The 20,609-nt window shown below is 40.2% G+C and overlaps 1 protein-coding gene across 2 annotated transcripts in view; it reads left to right on the top strand.

The window, feature by feature from the left end:
• The window catches only part of pcdh1a (protocadherin 1a), a 92,145-nt gene that overhangs the window by 65,509 nt on the left and 6,027 nt on the right, over window positions 1-20,609 (top strand). The window contains exons 4-5 of one of the 2 annotated variants that reach the window (XM_034890111.1): window positions 3,919-4,138; window positions 10,726-10,829. In XM_034890111.1, the coding sequence (XP_034746002.1) occupies window positions 3,919-4,138; window positions 10,726-10,760 (255 nt within the window). In that variant the 3' untranslated portion in view covers window positions 10,761-10,829. Of the gene's footprint in view, window positions 1-3,918; window positions 4,139-10,725; window positions 10,830-20,609 lie in introns of those variants that run through there. The other variant, XM_034890110.1, reaches the window with a different exon arrangement.

The following is a 20,609-nucleotide window of genomic DNA, read 5'->3' as shown; positions in this document are numbered from 1 at the left end:
AGTTCTTTTTATTCATCAGATGCAACTAAGAAGTTGAAAATACAGCCGGTCTTTATAATTCACCCTACTAGTCTGAATTCTTTATGTGTGCGCCAAACTATAGGCAAACACACACACACACACACAGACACACTGTAGAGCCCTATAGCCCCTATGCTTTATGTTGGCTTGTACAAATCAATTGGAGGATGAAAGGGAGACGTGTCTTTTCTTGTATAGGTTTTTATATTACATCAATAGTTCTGTTAATTAACACTGTGCAACTGCAGCTTACATAACAACCACAAACACAAGCACATCAAAAGACATTTAATGTACCATTTCACTTATTTTTTAACCCCTACTGTGTACCCATGAGGTTGCACTCAATGTAATTGTAAATTTTTTCGTTTTCAAGAAAGTGACGCGACATAATTTAAGCTACAAGGTGAAAGGATAGTTGGTGAATGTAAGATCTATGGCATTGAATAGCTTGGGGAAAATAGGTGGACATACAGCTGCTGCCATTTTCACTTTTTCCTTAATTTTATGTAGTGGCAGACACTGACTTGCCATTGTATAAAGTGAAAGTTGACACCCTTTATATGACAAAACAGCGTTCTTGATCACTTTTCATTTTACACGTGACCATTAAATACCTCGTCATATCATGCATACCGTAATGGATTCAGACAACAACGAAATAGTTTACTAAGCTGCAGCTTCTCATTCTGGCTTTTGGGCATATCAATGTATACATGGAGATATTCATTATTCGTGTCCAACCTGGAATTATTCTGGGGCAATCAGTTGTATATAATATTTCTGGAAGTCTGACAGAAAAGAAAGTGTCTCCAAAGGGCTACAGGAGCTCTAGGTAAGGAGTAGATGATTGCTGTGTATTGCTACTTTAAAATGTGTCTAGGTCCCATTGCAAAGACAGAATCCTGATGTATCTTTCCATCTGCTTTAGGATTGTAATATTAGGCATATAAATGAGGCCATTTTAGCCCAAACTAAATGGGGTTATGAATTCAGATGTCTTCATAAATGTCCCCTCTTTCATTCTCAGCCCCATAGCTTCCTACTCGTACCACAATGCCCAAACAATCCCCCTCTCCCGCCTCCAGTCTCCTAGAATCTAATCCGTCTGCTTGTCCCCTCCAGCCAAAGCGCCGTTCATGACTGCCTGACCAACTCCCAACTCCTGCTCAGCCTCCCCTTCCATCCTTCCGTCTTGCCGCATCCCTGCAGCCCCCAAGGCCTGGCAAAGGATTTGTGCTCTGACTAAAAGGAGAATCTATTTCCTATCTCTGCAGCCTTAGCTAGTTATCATACCCAGGAAACATGTTGTCTCTCTGGAGTGATGCCTTAAGGAGAAGTTTAAGCAAGAATCCATATTTAACAACTAAATGCCCCCTAACATGTAAATAGATGTGGAGCCTCAGCAACCTCCAATCAAATTTTAAGAATGCACTATTGAAGAATATCATGTCTGGACCAGATACATGAGTCAGTAGCAATCTTATTGAAGTATCACAGAAACAATAGTAGAATAACTTACTATTGTCCGGTGCAATAGAGGAGTTCTCTATTGAGACTCACTGTTAAATAGATTCTAATGTTACACTCTGTGTTGCGTTATATCATCTTTGTGAGTACTTACTGTATATAGATGCAACAATCAAAGAGCGTGTTTAATAGAAAGAAAACAAATTAATTTTTTTTCTCTTCCTTTTATAAAAAAAAAAAACTTTGCACATCCAACAATTCTGTTGTGCAGGTACGTTGGAAAGTATCACTGACTTGTAAAAAGGAATATCTGCATATCTCTTTCTACTGCATCATCATTTGTTAAAGAAATTAACGTTTCGGTCCTTCTAGACCTACGTCAAGAGTACTTATTGTTTATTTACATTAATCCCCCAAAACCTCTCTGCTCTTGCTTTCTTTCTCTCAGATGTTCACCAAGAATTCAAATCACTAGCACAAACAGAGATATTAAAGTTGTTTTGTTTCAACAATCTTTCTTTTTTTTTGGGGGGGGGAAATGTAATTTCAGTCCAAGACAACTTTCATACTCACACATCATTTAAATGAAAGAGCGAAACGTCTGTGAAGTGAGGAAAATGTGACTGGTTGAGATGATGGGGAGATGAACAGATTTCTGGAAACATTTTGAAGCCCACTAAAGAGAAAAAAAACACAATGTTGATAGCACTTACCTACGCCTTAAAAGCATGTCTCAATAGCTGGTGTGTATGTACTAAAAGGCTGATGGTTCAAATGATTTCTAGCATGGATTTGTTTGCCAGAAAAGTGGCTGAATGGTAGAAAGCACAGACCCGTGGTATTGATCTGGGCTGACTCGTGCAGCAGAGGCAGGCCTGTTCTGCTGTATCAGTGCTTTCCTGACTTTTACGAGAGGTGCTCATGTGTGGGGGTGGGGGAAGAGCACAATTGCATGTGCACCGTCAAGGAGTCATCTTTCTGTTGTGGATCGGTGGTAAGTAGCCATTAGTAAACTGATCTTTGGAAGAGGAAATTTAATGGTCTCCTAACTGTATTTACAAGCCTTTCAATTTGATAAAGGGTGTGATGTTGAATGAATTAGTATGCCGCTCTGCTCCTCTTCAAGCTATCAAATTTAGGATTTTATCAGTATTTTCATTCATTCATATATTTATTCTTTGATCAAATCTCATCAGTATCTAAAAGCAAAAAACAGATCTTATGATATATTCTAATGCACGCAAACTAGTGGCTGTCACAAACTGTCTTTCCAATGCTCTGTTTTGCTCTTTTGTTAGCCTTATTTAGATCTTCTTGGGATTCATTTTTAGTTAAACTGCAGAAATATTGTCTGGCTTTCCACTCGGTTAAACATCAAAAGCTGTGGAAATGGGAAATGTTAAAATATGGAGATAGGAAGTAGCTCACTGGGGCTACTGATTAGTGTACCAATCATTGTCATCAGAATTAATTTGGCTCTGGAAGATTCCAAAAATTCAACTTTTGTCTGACTAATAATGATAACAACAACCACAATACTTTTCACATTCTCAATTCTCAATATCTGTGACACCTTCTGACACTTTTCTTAAAATGATTGCTTTCAAGTCCAAGTTCAATCTCTTTATACATTTTTTCTGTCTGCATAGAATACCTCTATCCATGTTGTGGTATGTTGTGGGTATAATTGACAATTATACACAAATGCAACTTGTATTTGGATATTTTTTCCGTACATCCTGTAATCCACCCTTTATCTGGAGCCCAACAAGATGGACAACGAATATAAATGCACAATTCTTTACAATCTGTACCCTGGATTTATACCTATGATATTGTATATACTACTGTATCAGTTTTATATCACATACAGTATCAACATGCCAGATATCTTAAAAAAAGGTCATTTTTTAGTTCTTGAAGTGTACATCCTCTTAATTAGTATTTACAGAGCACACAAATATTTGAATCATTTTTTACATATACAGGACTATATCATTCAGTATATTTAAAGACATGCCCCGTAACTGTGGATTTAAATGTTGTGGTATAGTATACTGTATATATGGGAAATTTGTCTGTATTTTATGCCCCAACTTTTTCAGTTTCTGCTGTTGTTGCTAATTTACACACTCTCATCATTGAAGTCTGCAACCTCCCTCTGTCCACATATTTCTTCATTATATAATCTGAAGAATAATAGCAGTGCAAAAGACTGTTTAATATTTAAGAGTGTTTAATAGTTAATACTATTGTTTTGACTTTTGAAGAACTTTATAAGTCCAGCGCAATTCAGACCGTAATCTTGGATGTTGGGCTGGAGCTGGTTCCATACAACCCTGGTCTATGGAACAGTCAAAAAGGAGGACAAGTGTAGTTGAAAAATCACTTGTTTTGAAGATGTTCATTTGTTGTCTCTCTGTTCAGCATCCGCATCGGCGAGTGACCTTCTCCACCGCCAACCCTGTGCAAGACCTGCAGGACGCCTCTCAGCACAGCTACTATGACAGTGGCTTGGAGGAATCGGAGACTCCCAGCAGTAAGTCATCATCTGGTCCTCGCATTGGACCCCTGACCCTGCCTGAGGACCACTATGAGAGAACCACTCCAGATGGCAGCATTGGAGAGACCGAGCACCCTGAAAACGGTACGGTGACATTCCACCCCCGCCCATGCTGCTGTTTTCTTTATGAATATGTATTTGAATGTAAATTACTCTAATAGGCTCTTTCATTCACATTCTGCCTGTGTGTGCACGTGTGGTTATGCACGTGTGTATGCGTGCAATTCTGTCTTGTGCGTGCGTGTGTGTGTGTGTGTGGGTGTGTGTGTGGGTGGGTGATTTTTTTGATTGTGAACTGTGGCCATTTTAGAGTTGAAATGTTGTGGCACCTGTGATGTTGACTTGCTGTGTTTGTCGATGACAGTGTGAAATGTTATTGGTTTTTAAGCAGATCTGTGCTTGTGTGGGAGGATGTGTGGGCATACATGTGTGTGTCCTAGTCTGTGTGTGTATGTGTGTGTGTATGAGTGTGATCAGGGCTGGAGATAGCCGTGTCTCCATCCTACTTATCAGCAGGTCCTCTGTCAGACTTTCTTAATGACCCTCTCTCACAAGTGTGCTAATTAAAAAGCCCAACTAATGGAGCATTTGCCCTCTAAATAAATCTAAACCATGACATCTGTGCAGACAACACTGTGTTTACTCTGAGCATTTCCTTGCCGCTAGCTGGCCTTAAGTTACACTGCAGCTTAGGTGTAGAGGAGGAGCCATCATTTCTAGGCACAGTAATCAATACACACACTTAACAGTGATGGTCTCAGCATAGGTCCATGCTTAAAAAAAAATCATAGTCATAGCTGTTGCTGCTATTCTGTGAAGGGTGTATCATAATAATAATTTTGCCGCTTTAAGCTGCCAAATATAATCCATTACCTGTCTTGTAACACAGTATGATAAGTGATTCCCATGGTGCGTTTCCAGTCATTATAGTATTTTGCATAGCACTGCTCTCTGGGTTAGACACTTTTACATGGTGATAGTTCAACGCTCACCAAGAACGTCATACCCTTCTACTTATATGTGTTGTGTATACCATTAGGTTGTTGTGGTGATGTATGGTTTTATCTCAAGTGCATGTGCGGCTTTGCTTTTTTGCACAGGGTGTTCATTTAAAGATAAGTAAAATGTCTTTTAATGCCCCATACACAATGGGGAATGTATCACTAAGGACTTGATAGAGTTGTTGATCAGAATTGGCAGTCACTTTGTCACAGTGTCAGTGAAAAAGACACCGGCGTACCAGTTGTCAAAGGGGCTGCATATCCTGGGTGCAGAGAGAGATTTCTTTTTTTTTTTTTACGAGGCAAAGAAACTATTTAAATCTCAAGCACTCCCAGTTGCACAACGTTGTAGTATCAAAGGCTAAAATGTGTCACCGTCACGCCAAGTTCTATTATTAGTAGGGTAGTGATGCATTGCCTCTTCACCAGACAATTGTGTTTATTCTCATTAGCTAGCTTATTTATTTGTATTGCAAATGTCAATTGTTTATATATTTATGTCAATTATTGGCACCATTATTCAAGGGGTGGAGGGGGGGGTGGATGTGCATGAGAGAAAAAAGTCTGGTCAGAGAGGTTAGAGAATGCCTAACATCCCATTTAATAGATATATTTAGTCATATACAGGCTGGCTGTTTACAGCCCAGGAGCCAACAGTATACTTAGTGACTATTTTCATTGGGTTTTTGCACTTGGGATGTGTGATATGTGGATTTTATTTTTGTATAGTGTTGTAGCTGATTATTGTGTGTCTCCCATCTGCAGAAAACAGGTTTTGTCAGATAGGGCACTCTTTGTTGTCAGCAGCAGAAGAGCAAGATTGTGAGTAGAGATGGAGCAGTTAAAGGATGAAAAGATGGCACAAGATGGGGGAGATGTTAGATTGTGACAGGGAGCGGGGACTAAGAGTCTCCGACAACGAAGCAAAGCCCATAGGCTGAGCACATAGGACAGGGGGGTGCGAAGATGAAAATGCTAACCAAGGAATAGACCTAATTAAAATGTGATTCCCACTTCAGGGAGATAACAAAGAGCCCACATAAAATGAAGGATTAGACAGAAAAATCAAACGAGACAGAGGAATTCCTCCCCAGCTCCACCTGAATAGTGACGTGAAGTCTTCTTCTAAGCATCTGTGTGGCAGAGTGACAGGTTGTACTGGTGCAAAGCTGTTTTGTCATTGCAGTCGAGATGACTGACAGGCAAAAAAATGGGGAGGTAGGCATGGTGTGTCTTTCCATTTAAGTTAGATGAAACAAAATATATAAACCCCCGACTGTCAGCCTTTGCATCACTGGGCCCCGGAAATATCGACACGGATGTGTGTTTTGTTAGACGTGTTCAACTTTGACAGTGGAGAATCTACATTGTGAGTGAGTGTCAGGGGTCTACAGTTGGAGACTGATGTAGTTCATGATCTATTTTAGAGCCACTTTTGGAAGTGAGGGGTCCAGTCACACCTTTACTGTCTTTGCGTAGTACTAACCTGAGCTTGGTGGGCATTCCAGTGTGACTTCATCCCAGTCCATGCCATTTCCATATTCATTTCTTTATTCGACATGCTCAAAATAGGGCTATTGGTGCCAGTGATGGCTTTTAGCAATAATGCATTATTGAGTTTATATTAGTCGGGGACTTTTGTGAGGTTCTAATGATTTATGTTTGCTGCCCTTTAAAGATTCTTGCAGACTAAAGTAATATGACCTTGGCTTCTTAGGGTGGCAGATAGGAAGGAGAGTGTGTGGCCTGTAACAGGCTCTGCTTCACTGAAGTAGACATCAACATATTCCCTTATGGTTCTTGGCTTTGGAATTATGAGTAGATTCAACTACAGTAATAACATTTCTGATATATGACATGTATGCTGCTTGATCTGCAGCAATTAATTTCTGGAGTTCCGTTTTTCATATGCCTGAGCAGCTGCTCCCTCCTCCCATTTTTTTTCTTCTAATTCTTGTCTTCAGGCTGTGTTAGAGTGCACTCCATTTTAGTTTCCCCATGTGTATTTGCCACTCTTATGTTCACGCGTGCAGCGTGCACATCGCTCATCTTGTTGGTAATTCTAATCAAAAATGTTTATCTATCTGTTGCACGTGTGTGTGTGTGCACCTGCAGTAAATGCATGCATGTATTTGTTTGCATTGGAGATTGTTGCATCCCACCCCGTATGTCTAAATTGCTGTGATCACAGAGCTGTCTTAATAGACTCTCATCGTAATCACTGAGCTCTTTTATTTTCTCTTTAAATTGATTGCTTCAGATGGCATGAAAACTTGTCTTGAATGTCTGGTTGCTTTCTGGATCCATGATTTGTCTTCCACAATGAAATCAGAGGACTGGTCTCTGTCCATCCACTGTGTCTCAGACACTGCTTTTTCAAAAATCAAAGTAACTTACACAATGTATTACTGATTGGTTAACAGGAAAAAATGCATTACAGACTACATGCAGACTTTCTTTTAACACATACAGCAACTGACATTGTCTGACTTCCTGTTGCCCAAGAAACCTTGGTATGAGTCATCTGGAAACTGTGATAGGCCTATTTCCTCTCCTTGGGACACAAGTCTGACCAGCAATCCGGTTATGTCCAGTCCAACCAAGACTATAATCACTCTTCCGGGGATCAGTGGTTAGGCATCTTGGCTGGGATATGAGGGCTAGCACCAATAGGACACAAGTGGGTTGACAACTGGTATCAACGCGAGCACCCACCCACACACACACACACACACACACACTCATTTGACCACAGATGGAGGAATTTTGATGTGGCTGGTTGCCCAGCGGGACATCTCCCTGTGTCTTCCTCTTCCATGTAGACTATTGAGAATGGTGGGATAAAATAGAATACACGACATTTGCATAATAATGAGGTTATTTAGTAATGCTATCTGATTTTACGGCCTTTGATCTCTCAGATGATGTGTGAAGCGTCGTATAGCCTGTCATGGATTTTGCTCTCCTTTCAATGTTTTCCATATCAGTATCAACCAGGGTACTACAGTTTTAGCTATTACTGCTTAAACATTACGAGTACCCTGTGTACATCTGTTTGTGGCTTGTTTGTGTAGAAAGCATGAGTAACACTTTAAGCAAATAAAGATGTGGAGGAAGACGTTGTGCAGACAGAGAGGCAGATCATCGGCCTGATGGGGCTTGTTTGTCTTAAGAGTGCCAGCTTGGGCCACTTCTTTGGGTGCCAATATAGCGTGCTGGTGCAGGAGTGTGGGTTTCCTCCATGGATATAGATAAGACCTGGAAACAGCATTCGAGGCTAAGCCCTGTTCATTCCTATGAGAGTTGTTCAGTGGCACATGAAGTCATAAAAGTTAAATATGTTAGTAAAATATTACCGGGATGATTGCCGCTGCCTCCGTACAATGTGGCTCACTGAGCAGGCGCACTAGAGACCTCCACCGGCCGAGCTGGCTACTTCTGGTTTAACTCTCCGCTAACTTCAATGGGGATTAAATCATTTAATCATGCAGTTCTTCTAGACTTTCCAAATTAAATTGGACCGAATGGATCAAATTCAATTAAAAAAAAAAATGCATCCACTGATTTACAGATGTCTCTTTCGCCATATACGTCTATGGGAAAAAAGTATTTTTGGGCCCCGTGGCATCACATGACGAGCACCAATGTTGTAATTCCACAGTTTGGCCACTATGTCCAATTTGCTTCAAAGCCCAGCATGTTTCCTGAGGGCCGAGTTTCCTCAGATAGATGTCATTGTTTCTTGTCAAAGTCCCTGCCTGTTAGCCAGCCACTGCTGGAACTACCACCACCCGACCAGGAACAGGTCATGGGACTGGCAGTTTTGTGGAAGCTTCTGTTGAAAAAAAAATTACTTACAAGTGGTCCCCGGAGGCAAGTTGTCATGAGTAATATGCTTCTAATCCCAAGCTCATTCTAGCTCACGCATTATGCTCTGTTCACATCAGCTGCCGCTGTTTGTTATCCCCCAATTGTTTGTAATATTATTTTGAAGCAAATAGGTCACTGGAAGAGCCCAACTGGAGCAGAATTAAATTCTCTAACCTGGATTAGGCTTTGACACCATGGCCAATGGTTAACTATAGCCCTTTTACAAATGACTTAACGGGAGAATGCAGTTGAATCCAAAGTGGAACTGATGATGTGTCAACACGTCACAGTTTTGAATGTGTCTAGATTTCCCTTCGCCCAATTTGAATAAGAATATGTGCTTTCGCTTGTGTGATCACTGACAATGGGAACTACACACTCCTCCCAAACTTTGGCTGCAGATATTACAGTGTTTGTCAAATGACCGCGGACAGGCCAGACCTTTGAACAGAATAATTTGTGAGAGAAAAGACGTGGTATTACAGCACAGACCATTAACTGTAGCACAGTATGTAATTGGCTTAGTGTCTTTTAAAGTGAACAGACGTATTATTTTGTAACAAAGATGGCAGCCACTTGTGAAATATAAATGGAACCAGAAAAGAAGTCCCTTTATTCCAATAAATCTACCCCTTGCATTCAATTTCACATTGCCTTCTTTTACACATAAAAGTGATTTCTCTGTAGTTTCATCATTGTGTCCAGCTCACGGGAAGATTATATATAGTGATTTTTGTATTTGGGCTTTGGCTACTGCATGTTCTAGGAAATGGAGTAAGAAAGTACTGAAAAAACTGTTATATTAATGTTGTTTAAATAAAAAAAAGTAGGAAAGCAAAACTTATAAGTGATTTAGTAGAAGATTTCTGGAACATTTGCTAGGGACAGAGTCCCAGTCCTCTTCATTTTAATTGAGATATACACAAACCACTCAGCTCTTATCCACATGCATATAACATGGATGAAAACCCAGATGAGTGTTCTGAATTATGCGCAGAAAGAAAAGTACACACATATAAGCACACATTAGGTTCCATAAATAGGGCTTTTAACACCATGCAGCCACTGAAAATGTCCGGTTTTAGCACTAAGCTTGTAAAATGAATGAGTGAGCCAGTATGCCTAAGCCAGTATCCCTAAGCTTTAGATGTGCTCATGTATTACTCTAACAAAAGTGGATGGCTCTCTGTACTTAGGCAAAAATTGGATAGCACGCTGCCTGCTCTTGCTACGCCAGTGAGTCTGGGCAACAGCATGCTGAAGCAGCAGGTTTGGAGGTGGATGTGTGTGTGTGTGTGTGTGTGTGTGTGTAGATGCAGGCTTGGAAGTAGAATTTTATAAAGATACATGAAGAAAATTTTCTTAATTAGCCTGGTGTAACTTGTGGCTATTGGAGATGCTCCTTTTAGCTGAATGTCCACTGGCAGGTCCATAGAACCCTGAGTTGAAACTTTAAGAATAATTATGGAGGCAGAAATAGAAAGAGGTGGCGGAGCTCTGTCGCTGTCAGTGGGTCTTACCCAGTCTCACCCCAGGTGTGAATCGTAGAGCAGGTAGAGCTTTGTGCAACAGGGTGGGGACGCTGGCTAGGGGCCAGATCCACTTCAACCTCAGTTGGTCGGGCAGCTCAAGCCGGCATCAGAGAAAAGACCCCGGGGGTCATCTCTCCATCATAGTATGATGGGGACCGAGAGCCGCTGAACCTCCCTCTAACTAGTGTTCTGCCCTTCAATGATGGATGGCACTTGAGGGACTGGAATTGTACTGTATGGGTCTGACATGCATTTCCCCTATTTCCAGGGAGTTCCAGAGGAATGATGTCACTCTTGTTTTAAGGCTTTCTCACAGTCAGTTGACTGTACACTCAGAATTCACTGCAGTTCAAGGACCTAACAAACTCAATGAGGACTATCAGTTAAACTGAAAACGCCTTCTCAACACTAAATGGAAAGCAGTATTGTGTATATATATATATAAATTATTTTAAAAAAGGAAATATCCTCCTGGTGAAAGGATCAATTCTTAATTTGGAGGTTTGTGTTAACATGGTATATCATGCAGTCAATATTCTGCACGCCCTAAGCTAAATAGAAATAACTTGAATTGTCTTGCTTAACCTCATGACCAAGCTTGTCACTGTGTTATGCATTTAATGTGATGTAACTAACAATTCCCTGCGCTATTACACAAAATCGTCAGAATATTTCTTCATAGATTTTCTGGCTTTCAACACTCACTTTAAAACTGGCTCGTGCTCTCACTAAGGAGCCCTTGTTCTCAAGCCAAAAGAAGTCATTCTGACAGAATTTTGCATGATGATGTAACTTGTTTCTGGCATTTCTGCTTGATCTCTGCTCTAAGTAGAGAGTTTACTTTACTTCATTGTAGGAATGTGACAGATGCTTGCTAGTTCCAACCTGCAGAGCTGTGACAGAGACACAAACTGTACATGGATATATACTGTATATTCATGCAATTACTTTGTCACTGCCAAAGGTCCATTTTACTTAAAGAAATTATAATTTATTGTGAACTTTCCCTTTGGCTAGCTCCCTCTCAGAGGGTCATGTTGCAAGGTCCCAAACACTTGTCACTCATCTTGATGAGCTGTCTACATTGAAACAGTATCTAGCCTGGAGATGAGGTACCCATCAGCCACAACAGGCACTGAAAAAGCAGATGGCGAGTGCAGCCACTTTGATAAAAAAATCAACAGCGATGTTTACTCTTGTTGTGCATATGCTGTATGTCTTTTTTTCCCTTCTCTTCCTGCTTTCCCGCTTTATTGTTGTTATGGCTCCCTTGCACTTGATAGCTCTCTAATCTAGCTTACCACAAGCCACATTCACGTGACACAAGCATAGTGGATACACCCAGCATTATTAGAAACATCTTATTGAAAAGTCTCTCCCTTTTTCAGCTAAACATGGAGATTTAACCAGGGTCACAAACAGACACAGGCTACATGACCCAATTTGCCCATCGGGGCATTATATTTTCATTTTATTATCTCATAATGTAGTGGATGTCCTGTCCATTTTTTTTATTCCAATGTGATAAAACATGTATATTGCTGTTTTAATGTCTCTTTATTACACAGAGAGCACTTACATGCAGGTGTGGTCTTTATTCAACAACCAAAATACTGGGCCTCCCAGATATGCCCAATTGTTCCTGCCTCTCCCCCACAATTACTCCCATATCTGAGCACATTAGGCCAACTATGTTATTATTTTTGTTGAAGGGGTCCAACAACAAAGGACATGAACATTGGCCCTTCTTCACCATGCAGAAGCTTGTAAAAGTCAATCAAGAACAAACAGCTGAATACAATGGATCAGTAAGGAACAACAGGGGAAGGTGGAATCCTGCTGGCCTTAAAAGCCAATAAGATGACCCCCTGCTGCCTTCTGTGTTTTGCGTTTCTTTGTAAGTCCCTATTCCAAGATGGAAATTTGCAGTTTCCTTTAATAATTATGTCATGTGATCCCCCCCTATGCCTTAATCAAAGCCTTGTCAGAAAGCTATCGCCTGGCAGAGAGTACAGCCGGGAGAGCAGCATTGGGGGACTGCTGCTGTTCTCTTCTTTTTGCCTCTCTGCTACACAAAAGCCAATTTTTATATTTCATCATGCTATACATGTGAGTTGTCTTGCTTCAAACACATATTGTTGAGACCACTGTGGGAGCAGAGCTTCCCATCTGACTGCATTAGTGTTTTTTTTTACTTTCACAGAGAATTGTCAGTCATGCAGCAACTCTCCATCTACAGTAAACGGTCAAATAAAGCTTTACCTCTCCGGGGTTGTTGTTTAGCCGCTGCATGGACGGCTTACACCATTCAAAAAATCGGATTTTGTGAGATTATGTTGCTATTTGTCCATTCTTGGCATTTCAATAATGCATCTCCTGTGACTGCGGTAATAATGAAAACAGATTTAAATAATACAGTTATCTCTTTATATCACGTTGGCTGATATATGCATTTTGCCTGGAATGCGAACAGACTACGTAGTGCTCTAGTAGCAACCTAAACCTGATCAGTTGGTTTCTGCTTTGAGGATATGATGGATTATTAAATGACAAAATTTGTCTTGAAACCACCATGGCCATAGGCAAGGCTATATACATAGGATCATGTTGAGAATCACTACAGAGTAAAAGAAAACTCTTTGAAACTACATTCTTTATTTCATTTCTGTTTTCTATTAGCGTCTTACCTTAGCTCTCCCTAGTTAATCATGTCTTACATTGCAAAATGTGGAAATCAAAGGCAGAATTAGCAAAGAGAAAGCATCTTGATCGAAAGGGGAAGGAAAACAACAAATGGATCGTGGAAGACATCTGTTTTACAGGTCAATGAGATCAATGAGTGAAAGATAGTGAGCATGAAAGCGGTGCGTAGGAATTAAGTCCAGGGGAAAACCCTGAGAATAAAATAATTCCCACTTTGATGTTTAGACCTGTAGATCACATATAAGGAGGACTTTGATTTTCTCATTGATGAAAAGAACATTGCAAATGAGTTGTACCCTCGTTATTTTGTGTGATTTAAACATAGAAATCCTGTCAACACATATGGTGTGTATTGGGACATTTTTCACCTTTCTCCTGGTCTACATACAAAACAAAGCATTTTCTACTGGAATCAAGAAAGTGCATCTGTAATGGGTTAAATGGAGGCTCTTAGAGACAGGTTAGTATGTGGGCGACAAACAAAGATAAAAGCACAAAAAGTAACACTGTGACCTGAGTATGAAAGCCCATTATAGAAAGTGTTCTAGAAAAATTCAGTTCAAGGAAATAAACATGCTTTATTGCATTTAAATTGTAAGACTGAATGTTTCCTTTTCTGCTATTGCAAAAATCCAACATCTCCTACTTGCCAGTATGAGGCCATGGAGCGATGCCAGTGTGGTAGAAAAGGGCCATAGAGTGCAAATGTGAAAGGCTAAAGCGGAGGGGGGGGAGCTTCAAAGGCATGGGACCAAGAAAGAGACATTCAGACAGGAAGAAGAAAGAACATTTGGGTGTGAGACAGGAATAGACAAGCGACTCTTCAAGTAAATGTCACACAGTAATCACAGAAGGGTTGGTCGATAAAACGTCTGTCTAATTATCACGAGATTAGGTTTCATGAAATCATAAACTTCACAAAAACGTATTTTTGGTTGTTGTTTTTTTCTCAGCTCCATCTTCACTTCCAACCACAGTGCTGTCACCAATTATCAAACCAAATACAGTCTTGGATGTTTGTGTTTATATCAGCTATTCTGCACAAGAAACAGACTTCTGCTGCTTGTTGACACTTCCACTCCCAGCAGAGCTGAGCAAAGCAGCGTTCAAGATGTTCAAGCCAAAAATGTATTTTTAACATGGTTGAACCAATGGTTAAGCTTCCTTGACCTGTGCAGAATTAATGACGGAGTTACACTTTGTGGCAAAAAAAGAAGCCTATTGAGCATCCAGTCACAACCTCACACCACAGGGACTTAGTCTACATTTCTTTGAGCTTTTCTAATTTAATTGCACAGAAAACTGAATGGGAAATGTGAGGTTTCCTATTTCAGGAGGAAGTGGCAGAAGAAGGAGTAGAGTGGGACTAAATGAAATTATGCAAGCAGGTTATCGCCTAAATCTATAATAAGATTATACAATCTGGTAACCCTTTACAAAATCTCTTTCCCAATAAACATAAGACAGCTAACATGTCTATACAGGAATGCACTTCCTTATTCAGTCTTACATATTGTTATAATTTAAAAATGATTATTACAGTGCCATACCCAAAGCTAAACGATTATTAGTGTCAATTTAAGCTAAACTGTATTTACATTAAACTGGACATGTGTATGAAGAAGTGGGTCTGTATTTTAATCCTATTCAGCATCCCTTTGTTTAGTATTACTGCCTATATCAACTGTGGTGCAGCCTGCATTAAGGATTTAAATGAGCAGCATTAATAAAATACCTTTATTGGCCTGGAGAACAAATGCAAATTTCTAAATTTAGGCACTGATGTCGAACTAATGCCTTTCAAACTCAACATGCACATTCTAGTCTCCCTGTAGCCCTTTCTGCATGAATATGGGACTGAATACAGCATATAGAGTACAGCTGTTTATTATCCAAGCTGACTGCACTGATAAAAGATTCAACCAAAATGATGTAAGCACCTTTTCTCTCCAAGGCACCATTAAGTTGAGTAACAATACGTCTATGGTCAAGCCATTCTGTGCTCTAGCTTATGTAATGTCTTAATGTAAATGATTGGGTAGATTATCTGGAGACCTCCTTTATATTTGATTGTTACCTTGCAGTTCCACTTTCTGACTGTTAAAACAAAAGTGGTATTGTGTAAACTCAATTGAAAAAGAGTCACGGAACTGGGAACTGGACTTGTACTGGATAATCAAAAACCTGAATCGTTTTTGTGATAAATATTTAGTTTATGCTTTTTTTTTTGCATTGGCAGCTGCTGCAGATCAATATTGTGTTGTCAAGGTTCAGAATGCAATTTCCACTCCGTAATTGGCCAGCAAGCCAAACTTATTGTTGTGGGCAGGGGCATGAAGCTGTTCCCCACACAAGCACATCACAAACACCTCTGTGCATCAACAGAAAAAACGATTATCTTACTTACAAAACCAACTACATCATTATTTAGAACTGCGTCCTCCCTTTCCTTCAGCAATGTTTTGGATCTATTTTATCTGGAGATGCCTTGTGCATGTCACAGTTTGACAAAGTCTTAGTATTGGTTGACATATCACACCGCAAATCAACTTCTCAATTGGAGGAGCTGGTGCATAGCGTTATCTGTCAGCAGGTGCTAAGGCTTTGTCAAATGCAGTGATTCAAAAGGTAGTCTTCAAATACAGGAACCGCAAGACAAAATGGTGGATGGTGAGAGAACTGACAGGAGATGCACCATCACCCACTGAACCAACTACAGCCGTTTCTCCAGACAGTCAGCTTCCCGCCAACATGTCCACTCATCAGCCTTTGTCAGCAAGAGGCTGAGGAAGCCGAGGATTCAGAATCTGTGAAGGAGGCGTGTGCCTAAAACTTCAACACCATTTTTTATCCTGGCACCACCATCTGTGGACAAAAGAACCAATTAAAACCAAAACATTTAATTAGTTTTACTTAGAGACCACATGGCGACATAATGGTATCCACGGCTGTGAAAAGTGACACATTCATATGCTTTTGCAATATTTAAAAAATACTTTTCCCCCCAACTATACTTCTACAAAAGCCGGTGATGCTGTGTACAGATTATGAACTGTTGTACACAAAGCATGCTGCAGAGTAAATGTGTGCCGAGCATCTACACACTGCGAAAAAGGGGGGTTTAAAAACAAGATAAAAACACTAAATCTGAGGTAAAAGGCACTCAACACAAGTGAAATTATCTGTCAAGATAATAAAGCATGATAAATCAAGATAATTTGACTTGACAAGCTTGCTTGATTTAAGATTATAGTGTAAAATTGAACGCTTAAAAGAAGAAATTCCCCCTTTAAACAAGATAAATGCTGTAAACTTCTAAGTTTTTTTTATTATTGTGGTAAGAACCAAATAATTGGCAGTGCAGAATAACACCATAGTGCTAAATGGTTAATCAGAGCGTTTTAACTTACTTTCTGTTTAGGTGAAGTGAAAAAACCTTCAAGCCTACACATTCCAATTTTCCTCATGAGAAATGGAAGTGCATGTCTGAGGTTACAAGCTCCACCATTGTTCTTTTGTATTCCATTACAATGAGCAAGGAAAATGTGCACGTCAACACTGTGTTTGTCTGCTTGTAGCCAGTTTCCCTGTTAAAAATGCTCCCCACTGGAGGAAAACAAAAAAGAGACTGTTTTGGTAGCTTCTGCTTACTGTGAGAAACTGTTCTGAACACCTGAATAACAAGACTTGACATGTCATAGCGAAAGAAATACAAAACCCCAGTTTTGTGTTGTTTTTCCTCACACCATATGACAACCACAGAATACATTCACACCCAGTTATTACACTGATAGCCAGTACCAGCCACTAATGTCTGCTCAGATGTTGGATATTTCTTCTTTTTCCTTTTTGTTTCTTGGTACTTTTCAGTCATTAACCATATAAACTGTTTGCAGGGACCACAAATATACCATTAATATCCCTCACGCACTCCCAAACAATAGTAGCAGGTTTTCCCCGTTATCCCTCCATGAGCTGTGGGTCTCTCATATTTGTTCGCCATCGATCATAGTGGTGTAGCGCACACGCTAGATAGCAGCCGGTGGGGAGAGAGGCAGCATTTGCAATCAAACAGAGAGTAGCAGTGTGAAATCTCAGGAAGAGGCAGCTTCCCCCATGCCCGTGGGCATGGGATCAGACGATGAGGAAGCCTGCCTCAGACATTCAACACCTCCCACTGGCACCCTGATGCAAGCAGCATGCAAACCCACCCCTCACATGTATCTGTCAGCCGGGGGGTTAAGCTCTATGTGTACCCCCACTCTGTAACCGCACTGTGGACTGCATGTTGTGCCACTGCAGTGGAGGTGCTTTTAGAAGCTCTGCTAAGGTTCACTGTGAGTCGTTGGTGTGGCACTGAAGGTGGCAGACGGTGGAAATTACATTTTTTCTTTTCTCTCTCTTTTTTTTTTTTCACGACATTGCTTAAAGCAAGCAGATGGGACTGACCCAGTATAAAAAGAAGACGGCTACAGGTGCAATCTATCTCCACGTCTAGAGGAAAAGAATTCTGCTGTGCAAGGGAGTCAGCAATGTCATTGAGTCACTGCTCTTCAAAACCAAATCACAAGCTCTCTAAATCCAGTCAGCCTGTTCTAGCCACTGGCAGAAAAGCGTTGTGGTTCGCCCATCTGTCCTCCGTTGTCCAGCTTGGCTCTCCATCCATGACATACAAGACTATAAACTCTAAAGGGTTTGTTCCAGACTGTGAACAGATTTATTTCAGGTGTAGGTACAGAAGAAAACAGGCTTGAGTGGGTGAGAAAATACCAATTTTCCCACCATGCCTTTGGCTGCTCCTTTCCCCCTATGGTTGACTTATTTGCTTCATCATGTCCAGCAAATATGCAAACAACGATCCCTTCAGCGGATTGTGGGAGTGTGTTTTGATGTGCAGAGCAGACGGTATTCTACCACACTGTTAGTGGATACTACAGCTACAGATGGCTAATAGCCACAGCAAAAGGCAGACACAAAAGTATAATTGTCAATATTGATTTTTTTTGTAGAGATAGATTTGAGTGTGACAGAAAGGTCAGTGCAAGCAAATATAAAAACTTGTGCTTTCACAGATTACACACCCTATCATAACACCCTGTCATAGCGACACCATAACCAATTTATTATTTTTACGTCTTTTGTGAGCTGACATATGGGACTGGAAATGATATGTGCTAAAGAACGCTAAGACAGCACGCAGCAACAACAACTCCCAAAACGACAGGTTGCGGTTGAATATAGACCTCTTGTGTGTTTCATTTAGTATTAAGAACAGACAATGTCAGAGCTTGTTTTTTTTATAAATAAACCATACAACGTTTTGATGAAACGCTAACAGGCAAGGTAATGGCCCACTAAAATAACTGGCATTAAAGCATGTATGTTCTCTGTTGATGATGTGTGATATGTGCTTTGGCACTGTTGGAAGAAAATGGCAGACTTTGGCAAGCCAGACGACACATTTAGCTGTCATTGGTGATTTTCCGCCCTTTGATGATGATGAGCATGGTTCAGAATGTGCTTTAATTCCTGTCATCGGTGTATGCCCTGGTTTTACATGGCATGTTTTCTTTCTGCATTCATTACATGAAGACCAGATTATATTTACTAAAAACACAGTCGACCTAAAGTCAATTACCAACCTGACAGTCAGTGAGATGTGTCTTGTATCCCTTTTTTTGTGAGACTGAATAAGGTAAAATAAAATCATACATAAAATAGGCAAATGTGGGACATTTCTGATTTAACTGTGAGTCAGGGGCATATTTAGGATTTAAGAACATTGAGGGCTTAGCATGGACCTCTCTAGGGGGAATCACACCATAAACTCATGCAACGTGAGGCTTATCAAATAACATAAAATGCCACCTATATTCATGATGAAGAGAAATGCACTTTTGCCACAAACAGGCACATTCTAACTTCTTACCCTTTTTTCTGATTTGGAAATATATATCGAAAAAGATTGAGTTGAGTTTTTTTTCCACCTGGACGTGTAGCTGTGGCATTTCTTCTCTACTCTTCCTGCTGTGACTTGTGTCACTCGTCACTGACTCTTTCCACCCTCACTCTCACACACACACACACACACACACACACACACACACACACACATACATACACACACTCACACAGAGTTAGTTTCTGCATTTATTTTGACGATGCTGGGTTGCTAAAACTATCTCATATTTAAAATCATAAAGGTTTTTTGTCAATCTTCACAGGTGCGCTATCTCTCTTTCTCATGCTCACACAACATGCGCTCATACAGTATTGTATATTATTTTTTTTTCAGATCCATGGCTTTTCAGAAAGCTTTCTGGTCCGTAGCCTCGGACGCCCAGGTCTATCGACACCACTTCAGTTTTCTGTGCATGTATGCATGAGCCCTTTCACATGATGCATACATATGATGGCAATTTCTAATTAATAAAGAAAGTAACATGCTCAATTGTGGCATTTGAAGTGTTTTAGAAAACCTCTGTACGAGTACTTTTTTCGCCTCTGCACATTGATTTTAAGTTGTGGAGCTGCACAGACTTTTACTCAAGGGCATTTGGTGTGGCATAAACCTCCTGGAAGCTGTGGAGACGTTTTAATCAAGTGTGAAATCCGTTTGGAGTAGATGCCTACACGACTGCGCTTGTGCTCAGAAGCGTACTCCCCAACTCTCTTCCCATGAACATCTTTTTTATCAAGAGTCCGTTTCACTGCAGTGATGCATACAGACAACGCTCTTAGTGGAGCTGAGAAAATGAAACTCCAATCATCATGCACGAGGCAGCATATACACAGTCGCACTCTTGCTTTGGATGCCTTGTCTTTTCTTAGAGCTCCAAATTCAGTTTCTTCTTTCTTAATCAGGCATAAAAGTGTATTTCATTTATTTGAAAAGAATCATAGCAATTGGCCTTGTAAACAGTGAGTAGAATTTGCCACTTAAGCATAATTATATAATTAAGAATGAATAAGGCCAACCGTTGCTCAAATGTAAAGTAAATGTATTAAATTGCCTAAACATCTTGCAATTTAGGATTATTGGAACAATAAGATTAGCGTCAACAATACATGGAGCCATGCATTCTTTCATAAACAATGGAACAATTCTATATGGATTACACATGAGCAATGAATAATAGACATAAATAAGGTCAATGAAATGAGGAAATATACCTACTATTTTTTATGAAGTAGTTCAAAATCAAAATCAAAATCGGTCTCATTCTGGCTCTTGATTTATTGAAGCCTTTGTGGGCCAGATATTTCCATCCTCAGAGGTATGACATTGTGTAGAATAATCACCTTGCAACTGCTCATTCGGTTAGATTAGATTCAACTTTATTGTCATTACACAGGTACAGGTACAAGGCAACGAAATGCAGTTTAGGTTTAACCAGAAGTGCAATAGCAGTAAGTGCAGGATGGATATGTACTGAGTAAATATAGAAA

Source organism: Etheostoma cragini, chromosome 13 (assembly GCF_013103735.1).
Source record: "Etheostoma cragini isolate CJK2018 chromosome 13, CSU_Ecrag_1.0, whole genome shotgun sequence".
In the NCBI taxonomy this organism is placed as follows: Eukaryota; Metazoa; Chordata; class Actinopteri; order Perciformes; family Percidae; genus Etheostoma; species Etheostoma cragini.
This window is presented reverse-complemented; position numbering and strand designations above follow the sequence as displayed.